We start from the raw sequence: 19,530 nt of genomic DNA, 5'->3' as shown, positions 1-19,530 counted from the left end.
GTAGTTCCGGCTTTACATCTCCGCTGACAGGCACATGAACATCACTCACTTGCTAAATCAGAGAAGTAATGTGAGATTTTATTTTAATGGTCTATATCAGGTGGAGCGAGAGCGCAGAGTGTGAAGGGACCACCAGACAAAAGATCACACAGCTCATGCGATGTGAAATGGTGGGAAATCATTTCCAGTGCTTTGAATCCCGGCCAGAGTCAATCGTGATGTGATTAAAAACCCCAGAGCCAACGCTGCCTTCCTTGGTACATAAAGCACACTAATTGTGCCTCTCCACTGGGAGGGTGAAAAAAAAAAAAAAAAAACATGAAAGAATATTTTGATCTGAATATCAAAAGGGCCAATCTGGAGGATATGGTAGCCAGCTGTATGACTGTATGACAGGCATGTCATAAAAATCATATGTGCAGAATGCCATTGAGTCACATGGTCCACTACCAGGAGTGCATTAAATGATTACTCAACAATAAGCTCCTCGCTACCGAGTGTACATTTGATTTTGTATAAATATTTAATGTCAAATAAAACCTATATCTCAGAAAGAATGAAACACTCTGAAGAGAGAGGGGCTTTCATATATTAACCGTGACATATTCATGATTTCAAAAACATTATGTTAAGGCTAGATTTTGGGTTGTACATCCATGATATGAAAATATCCTAGTAAAATAAAGGTTAAAAAAGTAAAGTGGTTTTGTTTAAAAAAATAATTTAGTTCAGTGTATAAATAGTCCATCAGCAAACCGATTACATGTCTTTGAACATACACATCAATGTCCTTGTAACACAATCTCAAAGTAGGTATGTTCCAATCCGACCTCTAAGATTGGTATCGGGCCGATCAAGGAATGTTTTTTAACTGATTGGTATCACCTATATACACACCAAGGTACATACTGTACATAAAGAGGTGTTTTTAACTGCGAAGCATTCGTGCACATCAACGCAACAAGTGCAGCCGCCATCAAATCTCCTCCACCCCGCTGAGTTCTGAGCAGGGGTTGAGCTCCACCCGGTGCTAAACACGCACCATAAACGACAGCAAAAGGCAGAACGAGACTGTATATTTACGTTATTTACCTAATTAATGTGCACTAAGTCTCTTGCGTTCTGCTGTCAATCTATGGTGTTTCACCGCAGACAGAACACGCACAGACAGCGCTGGAGAGCCAGCGACAATCACACTCACCACGCTACTGCAAGTGCAACAAAAGCACCGCGAGTAAAATGCCAATAAGAGTAATTCTTTAATGTAATCCGCGCAAAAGATGTACAGACCAAAATAAACACTCAACGGTATTCAGTTCATTCGGGTAACTCAGGCAACGAAGCAACGAACCCTGGAGGACGCTTTTAAAAGGGAGAGAGAAATTCCCTCGAGACAGCGACAAAGCCAAAAAGATTACAGAAAGGGTTTGTTATTTTATACTTTGTTATTTTGTAAAAAATTAAAATAAAAAACATTAAGGAACAGCTTGGATATAGGCTTTTTTTTTTCTTGATGTAATGCAAAGCTATTCAATTGTCAAGCATATACATTGGATTGATTTTAATAGCTTTAGTGCACTTGAAGTGTGCACTGTGCAACTGTATTATCTAGGAAAATAAGTATCGGATCGGGACTCGCTATCGACAGGTACTCAATATTAAATGACTCAGATCAGGGACAAAAAAAACTTGATCGGGACATCCTTATCTCAAAGCAAAGCAATTAGTAGGTTTTCTTTTTTTATTCATTGTAAAATGAGTCATTCCCAGTGCAGTGAAGCTGAGGGAGTAAAGGAATAGCAGCAGCAGCATTAAACCTCCTCTCTCACCTGCGTAGCGAAGAGGAGCATCCTTGTCCAGCGCAATTAGTGGAGGGTCCAGAAGTACTTTGTCATCGTTTTCCGTTACGATCCCGTGGTACGTCGTCTCGATCCATGGTTTGTGCTTATTGACTGTGAGGAAAAAGAGATAGGAAATGTCAGTGCCTATAAAACAAAAAAAAAAAGTCTATAGGAATAATTTCTGTCCTGAGTTGAGAGAATGTCCTGATAGGCTAATTGATTTTCTCTCACCGGCACTAAGTAGCAATTTTCTGTGATTTTAATAATTAAATTTCATCTGTGTTTTCTCAAATTGCTACTTTAACTTTTATCTTTCTTCCCAATGCAGCTTGAGTAAATATTTTATGAGGTTCTGGATGCTTTTCATATTATCTTTAGAAGCACAATAAAAAGGATCACCCACAACAAGAGTAGCCGAGGAGGACCAAGACTGCGGAGGGTTTCAGCTGGTGAAAAGCTGCTGCTCTTGACCCTCTGGTGCACATCATTCTCCATCATAGATACAATGTACTGATGTTATATGGTTCGATTTATCCAAACTGAAGACAAATTCTTTCAAGATGATTTTATGATAGCACTTTCTACATCAGTAGACAGAACCACAATCCATATCAGATAATGACTTTTGACATCGGCATCACATGGATGATGAAGGTTCTGTCTATGACTTTCAGGCCAGGTATGTGGAGCAGAAGTCGGGCTGTTTACAGCTTTGTGTGCTCGTCGGCCTGGGAAGCATCCCAGCTGCAGACGGGACTCTGTTGTAGCTGGCGGCTGCAGAGGAAGCTGCTGTGAGTGACATATTTGGGCTGGCTTAGAAAACAGCGTTGACGCAGGGGAGATGCAGCTCTCTTACAGACAATATGTGCTCACTCCAGAGCAAGCTGAGAGGATGGCGTTCCTGCGCTACTGATCTGCAAAAGTGATGCTAACTCTGGCTGACAGTGCGCTGTAGGCGATAGGAACACTGGGAGAGGTAACCGGACCAGGCACGTTTTCCTGAAGACAAGACAGTAACAAAAACAGCGAGTACGTCCAAATTAGGGATGCAAAACCGAACCGTTCAATGGCGTACAAACCGAACCGTGGACTTGTTGAACCGTTGCACAACTAATACAGGCCTGCTATTTATTTGTTGAGGTGACAGAGATATAGAAGAGGCAATTATTATCTGAACACAGGACTACTTGACCATTAAGTAGCCTGCCTTATTTCATGTGTAAAATCAGTGTTATGGCTTCATATGATATAGAAATTAGGGCTGTCAATCGATTAAAATATTTAATCTTGATTCATTGCATGATTGTCCATCGTTAATCGCAAATTAATGGCACATTTGTTATTAGTTCAAAATGTACCTTAATGGGAGATTTGTCAAGTATTTAATACTCTTATCAACATGGGAGTGGACAAATATGCTGCTTTATACAAATGTATGTATATATTTATTATTGGAAATAAATTAACAACACAAAACAATGACAAATCTTGTCCAGAAACCCTCACAGGTACTGCATTTAGCATAAAAACTGTCACTGTCCATACTAACCTGTATGAAAGGAGCTATACAAGTAAGTGATAATGTACAGCGAGTCGATCATTGTTGTGAAATAACTCGATTAAAATATTTAATCACAGGTACTGCATTTAGCATTAAAAATACGCTCAAATCATAACATGGCAAACTGCAGCCCAACAGGCAACAACAGCTGTCAGTGTGTCAGTGTGCTGACTTGATTATGACTTGCCCCAAACTGCATGTGATTATCATAAAGTGGGCATGTCTGTAAAGGGGAGACTCGTGGGTACCCATAGAACCCATTTTCATTTGCACACATGATTGGTACCAATGGATTCATTAGGTTTTCTAGTTTCATGATACCAGTATCGTCACTCTAGCTTTAAAACTGAGCCCGCTACAACCTAAAAATTGCAAGTTGCGTTAAAGAAATTAGTGGCGTATATGCATTAACGTGTTATTATTGCGTTAACTTAATCAGCCCTAATAGAAATATCATTCATTACTATCAATCAATCAATCAATCTATCTATTTATATATTTTGGAGTTCAAACACATTGGAAATGTTTTTTGTTTTTTTCCCCTAATGTGCATAACAAACCGAAACTGTGACCAAAAAAAACGAACCCTGGGCTTGTTACTCTTTGATCACACTGATTGAGTCAAATCTTTGAATATTGTTAATCAATTTCTCAAAGAAAAATAGGCAATATATTGTTTTTGAAATTACTAAGGAGTGTAGGAAATCCAGAGCTCAGACGTGCTTCCTCTCCGCCCTTTACCTAAACCCCACTGCCCTTATTCAGAAGGTCATTTTCAATGTGAATTCAATGTGGCCACGTCATGCATTCAAGCTAATCTATGCTAACAATGAACGGCAGGAAATCATCAACCACAGCGCAATGGGTATTTAGCCCAAATATATAAAGTAGGAAACCGTTCTGGTTACATAATTCATGAGGGATTAACAATAATCTATTTAATAATTTATGAAGCATAATTTGCCAGTGGCTATACAGGAGCTTTCTTTTTTTCCCCCTTTTTTTTCAAATGCTTTTAAGTTTTCAGAAGTATGAAATGAACACATGAAAGATCTCAGGAAGTGGAAAATAAAGCACTAAGAGTGGCCTTTGTCTATAATATCCACGTTTCTGAGACAATATGCTTAAAAAGCTGCAACAGCAACTGATGGCTTAAGTCTTGATTAAAGTTCTGTGTGAATAAGTCTGAGACAAATATGTGACTTTTAGCGAATAAGTTAAGCATCAATTACACGGCTGGTGGCATTTTCTCCTCTTAATTATTCCACTGTAGGACAAGGTTGCACTGCTGAGCTTCTTAAATACTTTTTTTTTTTTAAACTTCAACAGCTACTGTATGTTTGCTATTATAAGGCCCATTTTGTTATCATTCAACCAAAACCACTCATGAAGCAAATCACATTACCAACTATTTTAGTAGTAATTTAAAAGGATCACTTGAATTTTAGCGCTGTCCAACAACATTCAAATATGCGCTTGGTCTTTATTCATCATTAGTAGCATTAGTAGTAATAATTATTTAATGTGGCAAACTCCTTTGTTGTCTGAAATAGAAACTCTGGTTAAAATTATATATATTTTTGACATTTTTAGCTCTTTGGCATCGACACCAAAAACTGTTCGAAGGGTATGTGAACTGAAATGTTTCACTACAAACTGAAGCACATCCTCCAGCCCACGTTTATCCAATTACCTGCAAACAATGACACGCTTTGGGCACAACATGCATCTCAACCAGCAACATTATTTAAATAGACAGTGGATTAATTAGTGTGTCTCTGATGCAAAATGCTGGTGCCACTCAAGTATTTGCCAAAGATGCCAAACAAAAATGTTGTTGGCACCTGTGTGCTCGTAATAATTCCAAATATGTATACATATGGCTTGTAAGTTTGTGCATTTTAACGTCTGAAAATGAAAGTAATATACTTATCATTTAACACCTAAAACTTGTATTAGTCGTTTCTCTTCAGTTGACCCAAAAAGCCTCTTAAGTTACACAGCACATCCTGAATTAATGGCAGTAAAATGATTTTTTTCCTCTTTGAGTCTTTACAGTTAAATTGAAATATGTTTTGCATGGTGAAATTAAATCCACAGCCGTGTCATGCTGCAGAAATCACGCATTCATCATCTGACTAATAGGAAGACGCCTTATGTTCAATAACACAATCTGTGCTACAATTATATTATGAGCTTCAAACGGTAACCAGATAAAAAAGAAAAGCTTACAAAAGCATAAATAAATGATGAGGATGTTTTCAGGCGTCTTTAAAAACGTCAGTCTACCAAATCCAATTTCAGCAAAGCAAATGACTTGCGTTCTGTGTCTTTACATAATTTAGTGGAATTCTCAGTCAGTGATTAGCCTACAGGATCAATGAAAATGAATTACAAGCTACTTGCACAGGATGGTGTGATGTGAGCACCATAATTACCCACCAAACTATTTGTTTCCTAGTGAGAAAAGTTCTTACAGAGGTATCCTCAGACCGAAGTAGACAAGTTTGTCACAATCAAGTGAAAACCTCCAGGTCTGAAAAGTGAAGCCAATGCAGATGTGCCTTAAACCTGAATTATTTCTAACAGCCAGCAGGGGGCGACTCCTCTGGTTGCTAAAAGAAGTCTGATTGTATAGAAGGCAATGAGAAAATGAGCCTACTTCTCACTTGATTTATTACCTCAGTAAACATTGTAAACATGAGTTTATGGTCTCAATCACTAGTTTCAAGTCTTCTTCAATACAGCATGATGTTCATTTAGTAAATTATGGTCCCATTTAGAGTCCAAAAACCAACATGGCGACGGCCAAAAACCAAGTTGGCAACATCCAAAAACCAAAATGGCGACAGCCAAAAACCAAGATGGCGATGGCCAAAAACCAAGATGGAGACGGCCAAAAATCAAGATGGAGATGGCCAAAAATCAAGATGATGACGGCCAAAAACCAAGTTGGCAACATCCAAAAACCAACATGGCAACAGCCAAAAACCAACATGGCGACGACCAAAATGCTGAACTCGAGGCTTCAAAAACCGTTGTCCACCAACAAATGGGTGACGTCATGGTGACTACATCCACTTCTTATTTACAGTATATGGTCATAATGTACAAAGTAAATATGTTCTTATAGCTTAATAAACATTAAATGTGCTGCAGCATTAAATAATGACATCATGTTACAATTGGTAGTTATTTTTCACAAACATGGCTGACATGTATTTGCTTGTCTTAGCAAGAAATAGGCAATGTACTAAATGTGGTGAGAGCTTAAGAATTTTTGGTTAAATCTTGTCCTACACAAACAAACAGAGGTTAGTAAGAACAAGTTGTTGTGTTTGCCGGTAATTTAGAATCGATCAGGCCCAATAAATCGTCTTTGCTGAGCGTCTTGTGTCCTGCCAGGCCAGACTACTACAATAATCAGCTTTAGCTTCCCACAGAGTCACAGTAGCTGTTAGCCAGGTCACATGTGGGCCTCACATTTGCCCGTGATGAGTCGCTCACGGCCTTCAACACTGAGGTGCACTGAACCAGGACCAGCACTTAATGGTACAAGCTGCATTCTCAAAGCTCCTGCAGGTTTATGCAAAACATTTAATTTTCCTGTCTTGTCTAGTTAAATGTAATTTCCCCCTAATCTAAAATGCACCATGTCCATTTGCATAGCATCTATCTCTTGCTTGACTGACGAGCAAGGACATAGATGAAGAGTTTTACTTCAGAAAGTGCATTTCACCCACTGGAAACAAAGCAAACGCCTGCTGACACAGGTCAAACTAGATGTTGTGTTGTGGAAGTCAGACAACTTTGTCACGGCTAATCGACTTTGTGCTGCGAAGTCAAGCGAAAGTCTGATGGAAGAGATCAATTCCCAACAATGGTCTGAGTTTGGCAGCACAGATCAATTGAAATAAGAGCTAATGCAGATGTGATCACAGATAACAAACCGTGGAACAGAAAAACGTGACAGAAAGGTGTGCAGGCAGACCCGGGAGGCCTTTGACAAATTCAATAGCAAACTGCACCGCCGGCGTAAATCACCGTTAAAATCAAAGCCCCTTTCACTCACACACAAACACCTCCAATGGAATGAAATCTAAAGCACGATTTTATTTAAAGCGTGAAATTCTCACATACATTGTGTGAAATTGCCAACAAGGCCCTTTTGACAAAATAGCTTCATCATCTCCCTGCAAGCCTGCAGTGAAAATTTGACACAGAGTAACAACGACATTATTATTTGAACAACTAAAGACACCGTTATTCTTGGAAACTGGGTGATTTATTACATACTACCTATAAGATAAGATTGCTATGATTATAAAAGGACAGACTCTCTGTATTGTGTTTGGATTTAGGATTTAAGATGGAGTGAGATTAGGAAAGGGGCTTTGAAATGTTTGAGGCAGTCTGAGAAGAGACCCGCTGCTGCAGCACTGAGGATGTGTAGCGTGGAAGACTGCCATTTTTCTTAATTTAACCTAATTAGGAAACCAATTCATCTAATGCAATGTATACTCACTACTGGCCCATTTACAACCTGCAGACTCAGTCCTTCACTCACATAAAAGCAGATAACTCAAGAGGAATCTCTTGACTTCTAATGAATAATCAACATTAAACTGATAAAGACGCTGCAGAAGATGCTTGAGAAGATTAAAGTGGTTTTGTGCTGTATCCACTGTAAATTGACTTAATGTCTTGTCTTAATAATTATCTATTAAAATAGGCCATACAGATGTGTCACATGTTGCTTAACCCAATGTAGGGCTGCAACTAATGATTTATTCTATCCATTACTTTTTGCTTAATTTATAAAATGTCCTGCTAGCAGGTCATTGTTGTGAAATAAATGAAATGAAATAAAATGAAATGTTATTTCTAAGACTGTCAAAGTTAACGCGATAATAACGCTGGTAAATATACTGCTATCATATGAAACTAGAAAAAAACTAAGGAATCCATCAGTACCAACCATGTCATTCTAGCTTGTCGGGAAGGAGGCTAAATAACGCTCCAAAGTTACGCAAAATTTTGACCAAGAAAAACTGGCATGGCCATTTACAAAGGGGTCCCTTGACCTCTGACCTCAAAATTTGTGAATGAAAATGGGTTCTATGGGTACCCACGAGTCTCCCCTTTACAGACATGCCCACTTTATGATAATCACATGCAGTTTTGGGGCAAGTCATAGTCAAGTCAGCATACTGACACACTGACAGCTGTTGTTGCTTGTTGGGCTGCAGTTTGCCATGTTATGATTTGAGCATATTTTTTACGCTAAATGCAGTACCTGTGATTAAATATTTTAATCGATTGACAGTCCTAGTTATTTCACAACAATGACCGGCTCGCTGTACATTATTCCTTACTTGTATTGCACCTTTCATACAGGTTAGTATGGACCGTGAAAACAACAAAAAAGCCAAAAACAATTCAACAATTTGATAATTTGAGACCAATGCACGCGTGTTTTGTGCGATCAAATCCTAAAATGTAAGAATCTGAAAACAGAGAATGGGTGGCATTTATTATTCAAAAAATGACTTGAATAATTAACTAATTATTCATATTTTTGTGGATTCATTATCTTGTTTGTTGTTCAACTAATCAATTGATTGCTTCAGCTCTAATCCCATGTAGATTGGTAAAAGAGATCACAGTCTTAAATCCTCACATGTTGAACCTAAGGAGGTCACAACAATGTGGGTCAATGTTACGCCAAGAAAAAAGGAAAGCTTAACCGTCTGTGGAAAACAGCCTTCTTCAAAATTAGAGACAAGAGAACGATCATTCTGTGAGACTCTGCCAATAAATATATCTGTCTGTGTATTGAATAGAATTGCTGATAAGAAAGAAGACAATGCTGTGACACTTAATTTTCAAGTCACTAATGCATGACAAGATGCCTTCAGGAACAAACAGTTATTCCATTTATTGCATCTTTTCCATCAGTGTAGACGGATTGGAGAAAAGTGAACAGAAAGGGGCAAAAAAGTAAGCAATTTTTAAAAAAGGGCTGGCTACAAAGATTTTAAATCATTGCTAAAAAGGCTGCAACTAACAATTGTTTTCATTGTTGTTTAATCTGTTGATTATTTTCTCGATTAGTTGTTTGGTCTATAAAATGTCACAAAATGGTGAAAAATGTTAATCAGTGTTTCTTAAAGCCCAAGATGACGTCCTGAAATGTCTGGTTTTGTCCACAACTCAAAGATATTCAGTTTACTGTCATAGAGGAGTAAAAAAAAAGCAGAAAATATTCACATTTAAGAAGCTGGAATCAGAGTTTAGACTGTTCTTTTCTTTAAAAAAAAAATCACTCAAACCGATTAATCAATCATCAAAATAGCTGGCGATTAATTTAATAGTTGACAACTAATCGATTAATCGTTGCAGCTCTACATTGCACCCACATGCATACTGTACATACACTCGTCCTATTTCTAGCACAGAGCAACCGTTGGCCTCAATATAAATATTAGATGGGGAGTCAGAATATAAATACACAGATATAATGGGCTGATGTTTGCCTCTTGCTAAATAATATATATTAACCCCGGTAGTGTTATCTCATGCTGACGTAGAATGAACCACATCTAAAAAAAAAAAGAAGCCTTTGAGAAATGAATGTCGGATAAACACACGCTGATATCAAGCCGTTACTGTACCCACTTACAGCCCAACACAGTACCTGGTATGCAATCCTGTTACGCTTCAAATAAAGCCAATGGCACTTAATCCTATAATGGGATACATCTACTTCATTCGCTGACAAGGTCAAGCGACGAGCAAGACATCAAACAAAGCAACGGAGGCTGCCAAACTTTTATTATGCATGTCTAACAATGAGCATGATACGATGATATGAGTAAAGGTGTCCCGCTAACACCGGTATCCACTATTAAGACGTCAAAATAATAAACAGAGGGAGAAGAGAGGGAACAATAGGTTTTTGTAGAGAGAGAGAGAGAGAGAGAAAGAGAGAGAGAGAGAGAGACATGGCTGACTTACATAGGTGGACAAGGATAAAGTACTACAGTGTGACTATGTGTGCCAAGCTGTGCCGTGCCAAGCCATCTCCTGATCAGCTCTATGTCTCTGTCACCTGCACGGTGCACTCTTTTGAACCACAGTGCGTATTTTAACCGACCATTAATGCTTTCAAATAAATTGGTTCTTAAAATGGTGCATGCCAGGGCTCGAGCTTAAGGACGTCCTGGGGCCGAAAAAAATATGATCGGAGAGGATGATAATTAATTTTGGGACGAATTTGGGACGAGACTTGAAGGAAAAATACCTGTTATATTAGAATGAACGGCGATGAAAATGATGGCACGTTTTGTGTAGCATTCCCACAGAGTAGCGTTATTATTAAACTTCCTTGACAACGTAAACACACACACGCACAAACCTCACAACAGCCGCAGCAGCGGAAAATTATTCCCAAGTCAATGAGGTAAACTTGCTAGTATTAACGTTACCTGTTAGCTAACGCTAGACTGTTTGATGATAACGGTAACGTTACAGTTGCAATGCTCACTAACGCGTCGGCAGCCGACGTTTGCATTTACAGTGAGTGAGTTGACGATAACGTTACGTTAACTATGAGGAGTCAAAACTCCTAAAATGCTTATGTAAGTCCCAAGACGGCCGCAGCAGGTGACGTAGTATCGAGCGACCGTTAATGAAAGTGGAGTGGAATAATGACGTCATTTAAAGTTACGTGGCATAATAATGAGCATAACAAACGAGAAAGTCCTCTACGGGCGGCTGTGAGTGGTGGAGGGGTCCAACAAACACTGGACTTTCCTCCAGGAGATCGCTGTTCATATTCCATGTGAAGCGAAGTCATTTTAAGCCAAACCATGATGTTTTTTTAATAAAACAAACTAAGTAGTTTTGTTGCGTTTTTGTTTTGTTTCAATGTCGTTGTCATTTTAACCAAACCATGATGTTTTTTTACTAGGACTGTCAATCGATTAAATTATTTAATCTCGATTAATCGCAAATGAATCACATTTTTTTCATCTGTTCCAAATTTAAAGGGAGATTTGTCAAGTATTTAATACTCTTAACAACGTTGGAGAGGGTAGATATGCTTGCTTTGTGCAAATGTATGTATATAGTTATTACTGGAAATCAATTAACAACACAAAACAATTACAAATATTGTCAAGAAACCCTCACAGGTACTGCATTTAGCATAAAAAGAGCCTGCTAAAACCTAAAAATCGCAATTTGCCTTTATGCTTTAAAGAAATTAGTGGCATTAAAACAAATTTGCGCTAACACGTTATCATTAACTTTGACAGTCCAATTTTTATTAAACCTAACCAAGTAGTTTTGTTGAGTTCTTGTTTTGTTTTGTTTCAATTTACAACATTAACCACATTTAAAACTGTTTAAAAACTGCGACTGTAATCAAGGAGAAAATATAGTTTTCCTCCAAACATAATTGAGAATGCAGTTTAGTTGTATGGTTGGTTTATTTTTGGCTGGGTTTTGTTACTTAGGAGTGGGTTTCTATATTATGGTTATGGTTTAAATAAAGTATGGAAAAAGCACAACAGTCAGGATCATTACTGCAGAAATAACATTGCAATACCAATGGTGAGACAATATAGCCGGTAGCTATCCCCACTTCAAACAACCACAGACTCTTGCCTGAACTCAAGTCTTCTTTTATCATTTGTTGTCAAGTGTGATTAACTGATTTACCCACAGGACAATAAATGGTCTTGTATTGTAAAGGCTAAATAAGCCTCACCTCTCTTAGTACAGAATCACTGTTTTTCTGTGATTTTCCCTCAAATGGGAACTCCAATCTGTCAACAACACCAACTATCAACGATATAAAGCTCCAAAGCAAACTTTCAGGGATGAAACACATATTTAACAGTGTGATATGCCCTCGCTGACTTCTATCATGACCCTCAAAGAACGGAGCAACACCACTGACCATTCACATGGACACAAAGACAAAGCCCCTTTTTTATGGCTGCCTCGCTGTTTTATTGAAGCCTAACCTTTACAGTTTGACCTATTAACCGTGATGAAATACTTCCTGCGAGAACGTTAGGGCCACAATAGGTCCAGCTAATCCTGAGATTCAACAGGACGCCTGTACACACTCCCTCTCCCTCTCCCTCTCCCTCTCCCTCCATGCCACTGCTGCTTTGACACCCAATTTGACTGTTGTCGGGCTATTAAATAGGCGTTATCAGTCGCTATAATCACCATAGTTGTGGGTCAATAGGAGCCTACTATGCCTACTACGTTGTAAAAGTGAGAGTGAAACATGTAAAACTGAATGAAACGTCATGCTTTGAACACAAACAAAGAGGCTTCTTTAGGTTTAGGCAACAAAACTACAACTTCTTTAGGTTTAGACAACAACAAAAATACAGTTAGATTTAGGCAATATAACTACAACTTCTTTAGGTTTAGGCAACAAAACTGCAAATTCTTTTGCAAATAGCAATCTTTTTGGGTTAAAACAACTACGAACACAAAGAAAACACATTGTTGGTTTCTTGATAAAACCTACTAATGGGTGTAGTAGGTCCCTATTGACCCACATCTATGGGTGTTATAGCGACTGATAACAGCTATTTAATAGCCTGACAGTCTGATCGGCTGGATGTGATGTCTCCTCATGGAGGGAGAGTAAAATCATTGCTTACCAAAAGCTTTGCACGTGTGCAGCTACTGTACAACCCTCTCTACTGCCACAGACTTAACTAAATACGATGCTACTGGTCACCAGAGAAACACACCACAGCTGCCCAGATTGTAGCAGCATCCCTGCAGCAGATGATCAGTCTCTAATTATCAGATGAAGCCCAATAAAGCCTGGGAACCTCTGAGGGCGTGTTGTGTAATGATGAAGGTGCAGCCAAGTGTCAGGCCCGTGACGCGTTGTGGTGCTCCGCTTCATCGATTTAGCTCATATTTTACTTTTGATGTCTGGCAGCCCGCAGGCCTTCATCTTCTTTTGATTGCATGCAAATGTGTGAAGCTCTGCTGCACCCCGCTGTAAGGCAGATCAGCTATACTTAACTCTTTAGTGCAATAATACATCCAAGTATCTATTTGCAGCCATTGTATTACCATGGTTACATGTCCTCAGAGATTTCAGATTACACTACAGTACGTGCTTACTACTAAACTATCACACTGACTGCACAACATTGTGAAAATGTTAGTTACATAAATCACATACTGAGCAGCTGGTGCATGAGTTTAACTTTGATTAAAAGTGCTGAATAACCAGCCGACGCTCTGGTGCAAATGTTTGATTACCCAAAATTATGATGATTTAAGATTAACAGTAGGGCTGTCAATTGATTAAAATATTTTTTAGATCTGTTCAAAATGTACCTTAAAGGGAGATTAGTCAAGTATTTAATACTCTTATCAACATGGGAGTGCTTTATGTAATGTATGTATGTATATATTTATTATTGGAAATCAATTAACAATTAATTAATTCATTAATTGTTCAAATCATTTATCGTACAATAAATGCCACCCATTCTCTGTTTTCAGATTCTTAAATTTTAGGATTCACTTTCAACTGTTGATCGCATAAAACACATGTGCATTGGTCGGAAATTATTAAATTGTGAAATTGTTGAATTGTTTTTGTCTTTTTTGTTGTTTTCACTGTCCATACTAACCTGTATGAAAGGAGCTATACAAGTAAGTTATAATGTACAGCAAGCCGATCATTGTTATGAAATAACTAGGACTGTCAATCGATTAGAATATTTAATCGCAGGTACTGTATTTAGTATAAAAATATGCTCAAATCATAACATGGCAAACTGCAGCCCAACAGGCAACAACAGCTGTCAGTGTGTCAGTGTGCTGACTTGACTATGACTTGCCCCAAACTGCATGTGGTTATCATGAAGTGGAGCATGTCTGTAAAGGGGAGACTCGTGGGTACCCAGAGAACCCATTTTCATTCACATATCTTAAGGTCAGAGGTCAAGGGACCGCTTTGAAAATGGCCATGACAGTTTTTCCTTGCCAAAATTTAGCGTAACTCCGTAGCGTTATTTAACCTCCTTCACGACAAGCTAGTATGACATCTTCACTCTAGCTTTAAAACTGAGCCCACTACAACCTGCGAAAGATCGATTGTGTTAATGCGTTAAAGAAATTAGTGGCGTTAAAACGATTTTGGATGGTTTTGCCCTAATTAACGGCAAAACCAGCCAATCACAGACAACAGAAGTGGCTGGCAGTAGCTGGTCTACAAGCAGAGTGCGCAGGCTGTCTTCTTATTGTTTGAGACTAAATAAAGCCTCTCTGTTGCCAGGATGTTTTTCATATTAGTCCCATTAGCTGCAGCAGCACACTGAAGAAAGGAGCAGGCAGTGTGTGTGCGCTCAGGTGATAATCAGACCTTGAGGTGTTTCCAGGGAGATGGCATAAAAAAAAAGAATAAAGCTTTGAAAATTTGAACGGTTTAAACTGTGACAACAAAAATACAGAAGAATATGCTAAATGCACTCCTTACACCAACTGCCTCAGAGTGAGCAGTAGGCAATGATTTCTATTCAACATCTCTGTGTCTATGGCAAGCCGTTTTAACATTTAACAGCAAGACAGGATATTCATTAGAGATATCTGCAACATCATTCTGCCTCGTCAAAACTCTAATTCAAGATATCCATAATTCTATTTTGACCTGGCAAAACGACTAGTACGATTCAAACTACTTTTGTCATTCATGTGTTCAGTTAAATTCAGTTTCAGATATCTGTAATGTGAATTACGGATGTCCACAGCTGAATTATGACTAGTCGTAACTCCAGTTTCAGATATCTACAATTTAACTCTGACTAGTCAGAATTCCAGTTCAAGATATCTACATCGTCCTTTTTAGATATCCCTAACTGTCGTTTTGAGTAGTCTTAAGACTAGTCAAAATATAGATAGATATCTCTAATGTTAATTCCGAATAGTCAAGTTTAGCTATTAAAGTTCCCATATTGTAAAAAGTGAGATTTTCAGTTACATTATAAAGCAGGTTTAAGTGCTTTATAAATACTGTTAAACTATCAAAACGCTCAATCTACAGAGAAATACACACAGCCCGTATTCAGAAATTGCGTGTTTGAAACAAGCCGTTAGGATTTCTGTCCACTTGTGATTTCACAAATATACAATATTTAGACCATTACACGGTTTTAAATGTAAACATTCTAAATGTGTCCCAGTTTATTTCCTATTGCAGTGAATGTAAATAACATCAGCTGACAGGAAGTAAAAACATGGACCCAAGCTGTTCCCTAGCAACGCAATTCCGTTGCAATTCCATTGAAATGCACTAAAACGGAGCGTTTCAGACAGAGGGTGAATACAGGTATATTCAGGCAGACAGTACGAGGAAAATAATGTGTTTTTGAACATTACAGCATGTAAACATGCGCTTTCAATAACAACCACAGGGCCCCTTCATGAAGGCAGCTTCAGGACTTATTGATGTCAGACACAAATATCCAACAGAGTGAGAGAAACCAGCAATTGCAGCCAAATAGTTCAAGGTACGAGGTGCATGCAAATCCGAGTTGAGCGATGACTTCAATTACGCTGCTGAGTGGCTCTCTACTCGGGAATAATCAATGGACAATCTGCTCACGCTCTGAAACAGTGGGCACACTTCTCTGTTTGTCTTGCCTTACAAGCTCCTCGGCTTGTTGACGCAAGCCACCTCCAATCACAGACTGGGGACTGTTCTAGGGACCCTTAAAGGAAACCCAGACCTCAGGGGCCCCATCGCTCCCCAAACACCCTGCTCACACAGGAGAGCCTCTCAGTTTCCCTGCCAGGCAACAACATTTGTTTGTCCTCTACACGCAGTCTCAACCGAACACACCCTCGACGGCCGTGGCGCTCCTCTGAAGGAGGGGGGGGTTGGGGAGTCGGAGAGCCTTGAATGCAACTCAATCGCCTCTCTGTGTGAGTGGCACAAAAGAGCCAGTGAGAGTGGAGGAGTGAGAGTGAGACGGCTAGAGCTAAACTAGAGCAGCTGACCTGCGGCAGGTAATGTGCTCTTCGGTTACCTGTTTCCCATGGAGCCTGAATTTTAATGCGGACACGCCCAAATGTCAATAGCTCTGCAGTGGCAGTTTCTCTCCTGGAAGCAACCGGACTTAAAGCCCCCGTCGAGCCAGTTTTACTTCCTGTTTTTTGGTAAACATTCTTTTTCAAAAAGAGGATGGGGGTGTGGTTAATAGTCAGACGTAATTTCAACCCAGTTTAGATGAATTTACTGTTAATCAGAGCACAAATGAAACAAGAATTAGCGCAACACACCGACTCTCTCTCACGCCAGCCACAGCGCACCGGAGGACGGATAGACATGTTGCTGAGGTCCGCCATTTGAAATGCAGTTTCGGGACGTTTTGGAGGTGCACCGTCCACCAGCACCGACCGCTCTCGCCTCAGCTCCCAGCACCGACACCGCATCGGGCTGCACTGTGATTCGTTTATTTCTCTAACAGGACTTTTCTCTTGTTTTCTCTTGAGCTGAAAGTTGTTCTCTACCGTCGTCCAGACCTGTTAGAGGCCGGCAAACCTCCAAAATGCCATCGGCTGCTTTCCGTTAATTTATCTCCAGCAGGAGGAGACAGTAAAGAAGAGAAAGAGTGAGCATGATTATCTTTATGATAATCACGTGCAGTTTTGGGACAAGTCATAGTCAAGTCAGCACATTGACACACTGACAGCTGTTGTTGCCTGTTGGGCTGCAGTTTACCATGTTATGATTTGAGCATATTTTATTATGCTAAATGCAGTACCTGTGAGGGGTTCTGGACAATATTTGTCATTGTTTTGTGTTGTTAATTCATTTCCAATAATAGATATATACATACATTTGCATAAAGCAGCATATTTGTCCACTCCCATGTTGATAAGAGCATTAAATACTTGACAAATCTCCCTATAAGGTTCCTTTTGAACAGATAAAAAACGTGTGATTAATTTGCGATAATCGCAATTAACTATTTTAATCGTTTGACAGCCTTACTAATATTAATAATATACAGTTTTCACTCTGTTCAACTAATTCACATCATTATACAATATGAGAATAAATAAATTTAAATCCTGGATATTCTGACATGTTGTCATATTGGTGTTTTCATTTCTAAATATTACTTTTCGCTCTGCACTTCAATGAATAACATCAGGACCACATGAATGTAAACTCCATTCTTGGTGGCCGACACAACTTCCCAGTCATCTGGCACGACTTAATATTCACAACTGAATGACCCATTCTTGACAGTTCACTGACTCCATTCAGCCCCTGAAGGCACCAATGACAGGAAAGTCACCACCGACCCAAATTGAGTCCAGTATTCTCATGGCCTATCTTTCCTGCACTAAATGGCAAATTACCAAATCGAAATGCTTCAACAACTTAGCACTTTCGGGAGGATTATCTCATACACACATTCTTGAGGGGCTTCGGTCGCGATCCTTCGAACAGTGTCCACATTGTGCTTCGTCAAGATCCCGACCCCTGAAATCTGGGCCTAAAAGCCCTTTGTTCCTCTGAGAAATCCTCTGAATAAATACTGAAAATATGCAAGAGTTAACTTGTAGGAACAGGCCCTGTGTGAAGGGCAAGTTATTCAGGGCAAATACAGGGAAAATGTTTGGTTTTTAAACTACTCCACAGAAGCAGTAATCATTTTAAATTTAACAACAATGCAAAGATCCTTCATTACCTCAGTCCTGATTGTCAGCAGGATATCTATACAAATACATAACAGATTTCATTTAAATTAGGTGTAAACGTAGGCCATGGACCAAAGAGCGAGGGATTAGGTTTGACTGTGGGTAGTGCCAACATGTGGCCAGTTACAAGGCACAACTGGGCTCATAAATCCTGGACCATACGGTGCAGAGGCCTATTTTCCCCCAGATTCTTTTCATTGTGACGAATCGAATCATTTCTGCTCTAACTGCTTCCACCATTTAAGAGTTTTCTCCCAAAAAATTTTATCCGATCTTTCCCAGATTTTACACATATTTGTCTGAGTCTGACCATGTATATTTATTAGTTTTTTGATGCTCCATTTTGTTGTCCTATAATTAATTGGCTGCCAATATCTTGTGGGCATAGCATATTTGACACCGACTCCCATAACTCTTGAACCAGTGAGCTACCTCCGGGTCTGAAAAGTGAAACCAATGCGGAAGAGCCTTAAACTTGCATTCTTTCTAACAGCCAGCAGGGGGCGACTCCTCTGGTTGCTAAAAGAAGTCTGATTGTAAAGAAGTCTATGAGAAAATGAGCCTACTTCTCACTTGATTTATTACCTCAGTAAACATTGTAAACATGAGTTTATGGTCTCAATCGCTAGTTTCAAGTCTTCTTCAATACAGCATGATGTTCATTTAGTAAATTATGGTCCCATTTAGAGTCAAGTAGACCATAAAGCAGGGGATGCTTTAGGGCGGGGCTACCTTGTAATTGACAGGTCGCTACCACGGCGTTGTCCGGTCTGGGAGTTGTCCGCGTTTTCGTCTTACAAGTTTAACTCTTTCACGGTGTGTTTTCAGTCCATCAAAGTTTAATAATAAAAGGCCATAACTCACTGAAAACTTTGCAGAATCCATCCTTGAACAAAGCCTTAATATTCCTGCGCAGACTTGAAGTATTCTTCAAAAATCATAGCTGCCATCAGTCAATTAGAATTAAAATAGCACATGTTTAGGATTATGCAAAGGTATGCGCTCTCCGAGTCCTCTTTAGTTGCATCTGTGTCCAATGATGATGATTAAGCCATGAATCTTGTAGTGACACTGTGGGAATACGTGGAGCACATCACTAAACATCAAATGAAATGCGTCCTATCAATCAAAACCACCTAAAGTGACGCGCTGATGACAAGCTGACATTTTCTCTTTTTGTTTTACCAGATGACAAAAGCCCTGACATGTTCAAAGGGAAACATGGATTTTCTGTCATTAGCCATCAGCCCGTTGATGTTTAATGATGTTATTTCTGAGGAGAAATAAGTCTGTAAACCGGCTCTGAATGATGGCACACAACAGCGTTATGAGAGCTGCATGGGAGAGTCGAACAATGCCGCC

At 39.2% G+C, this 19,530-nt stretch overlaps 1 protein-coding gene across 4 annotated transcripts in view; it reads right to left on the bottom strand.

Moving 5' to 3' along the window:
- clstn1 (calsyntenin 1) overlaps positions 1–19,530 on the bottom strand; it is a 57,483-nt gene that overhangs the window by 31,889 nt on the left and 6,064 nt on the right. For all 4 annotated transcript variants that reach the window (XM_074645004.1, XM_074645007.1, XM_074645003.1 and 1 more), the window contains exon 2: positions 1,830–1,952. In XM_074645004.1, the coding sequence (XP_074501105.1) occupies positions 1,830–1,952 (123 nt within the window). The remainder of the gene's footprint in view (positions 1–1,829; positions 1,953–19,530) is intronic.

The sequence above is a fragment of the Sebastes fasciatus genome, chromosome 8 (genome assembly GCF_043250625.1).
Source record: "Sebastes fasciatus isolate fSebFas1 chromosome 8, fSebFas1.pri, whole genome shotgun sequence".
Taxonomy (NCBI): Eukaryota; Metazoa; Chordata; class Actinopteri; order Perciformes; family Sebastidae; genus Sebastes; species Sebastes fasciatus.
The sequence above is the reverse complement of the archived record's forward strand: the minus strand, read 5'-3'. Positions and strand labels throughout refer to the sequence as shown.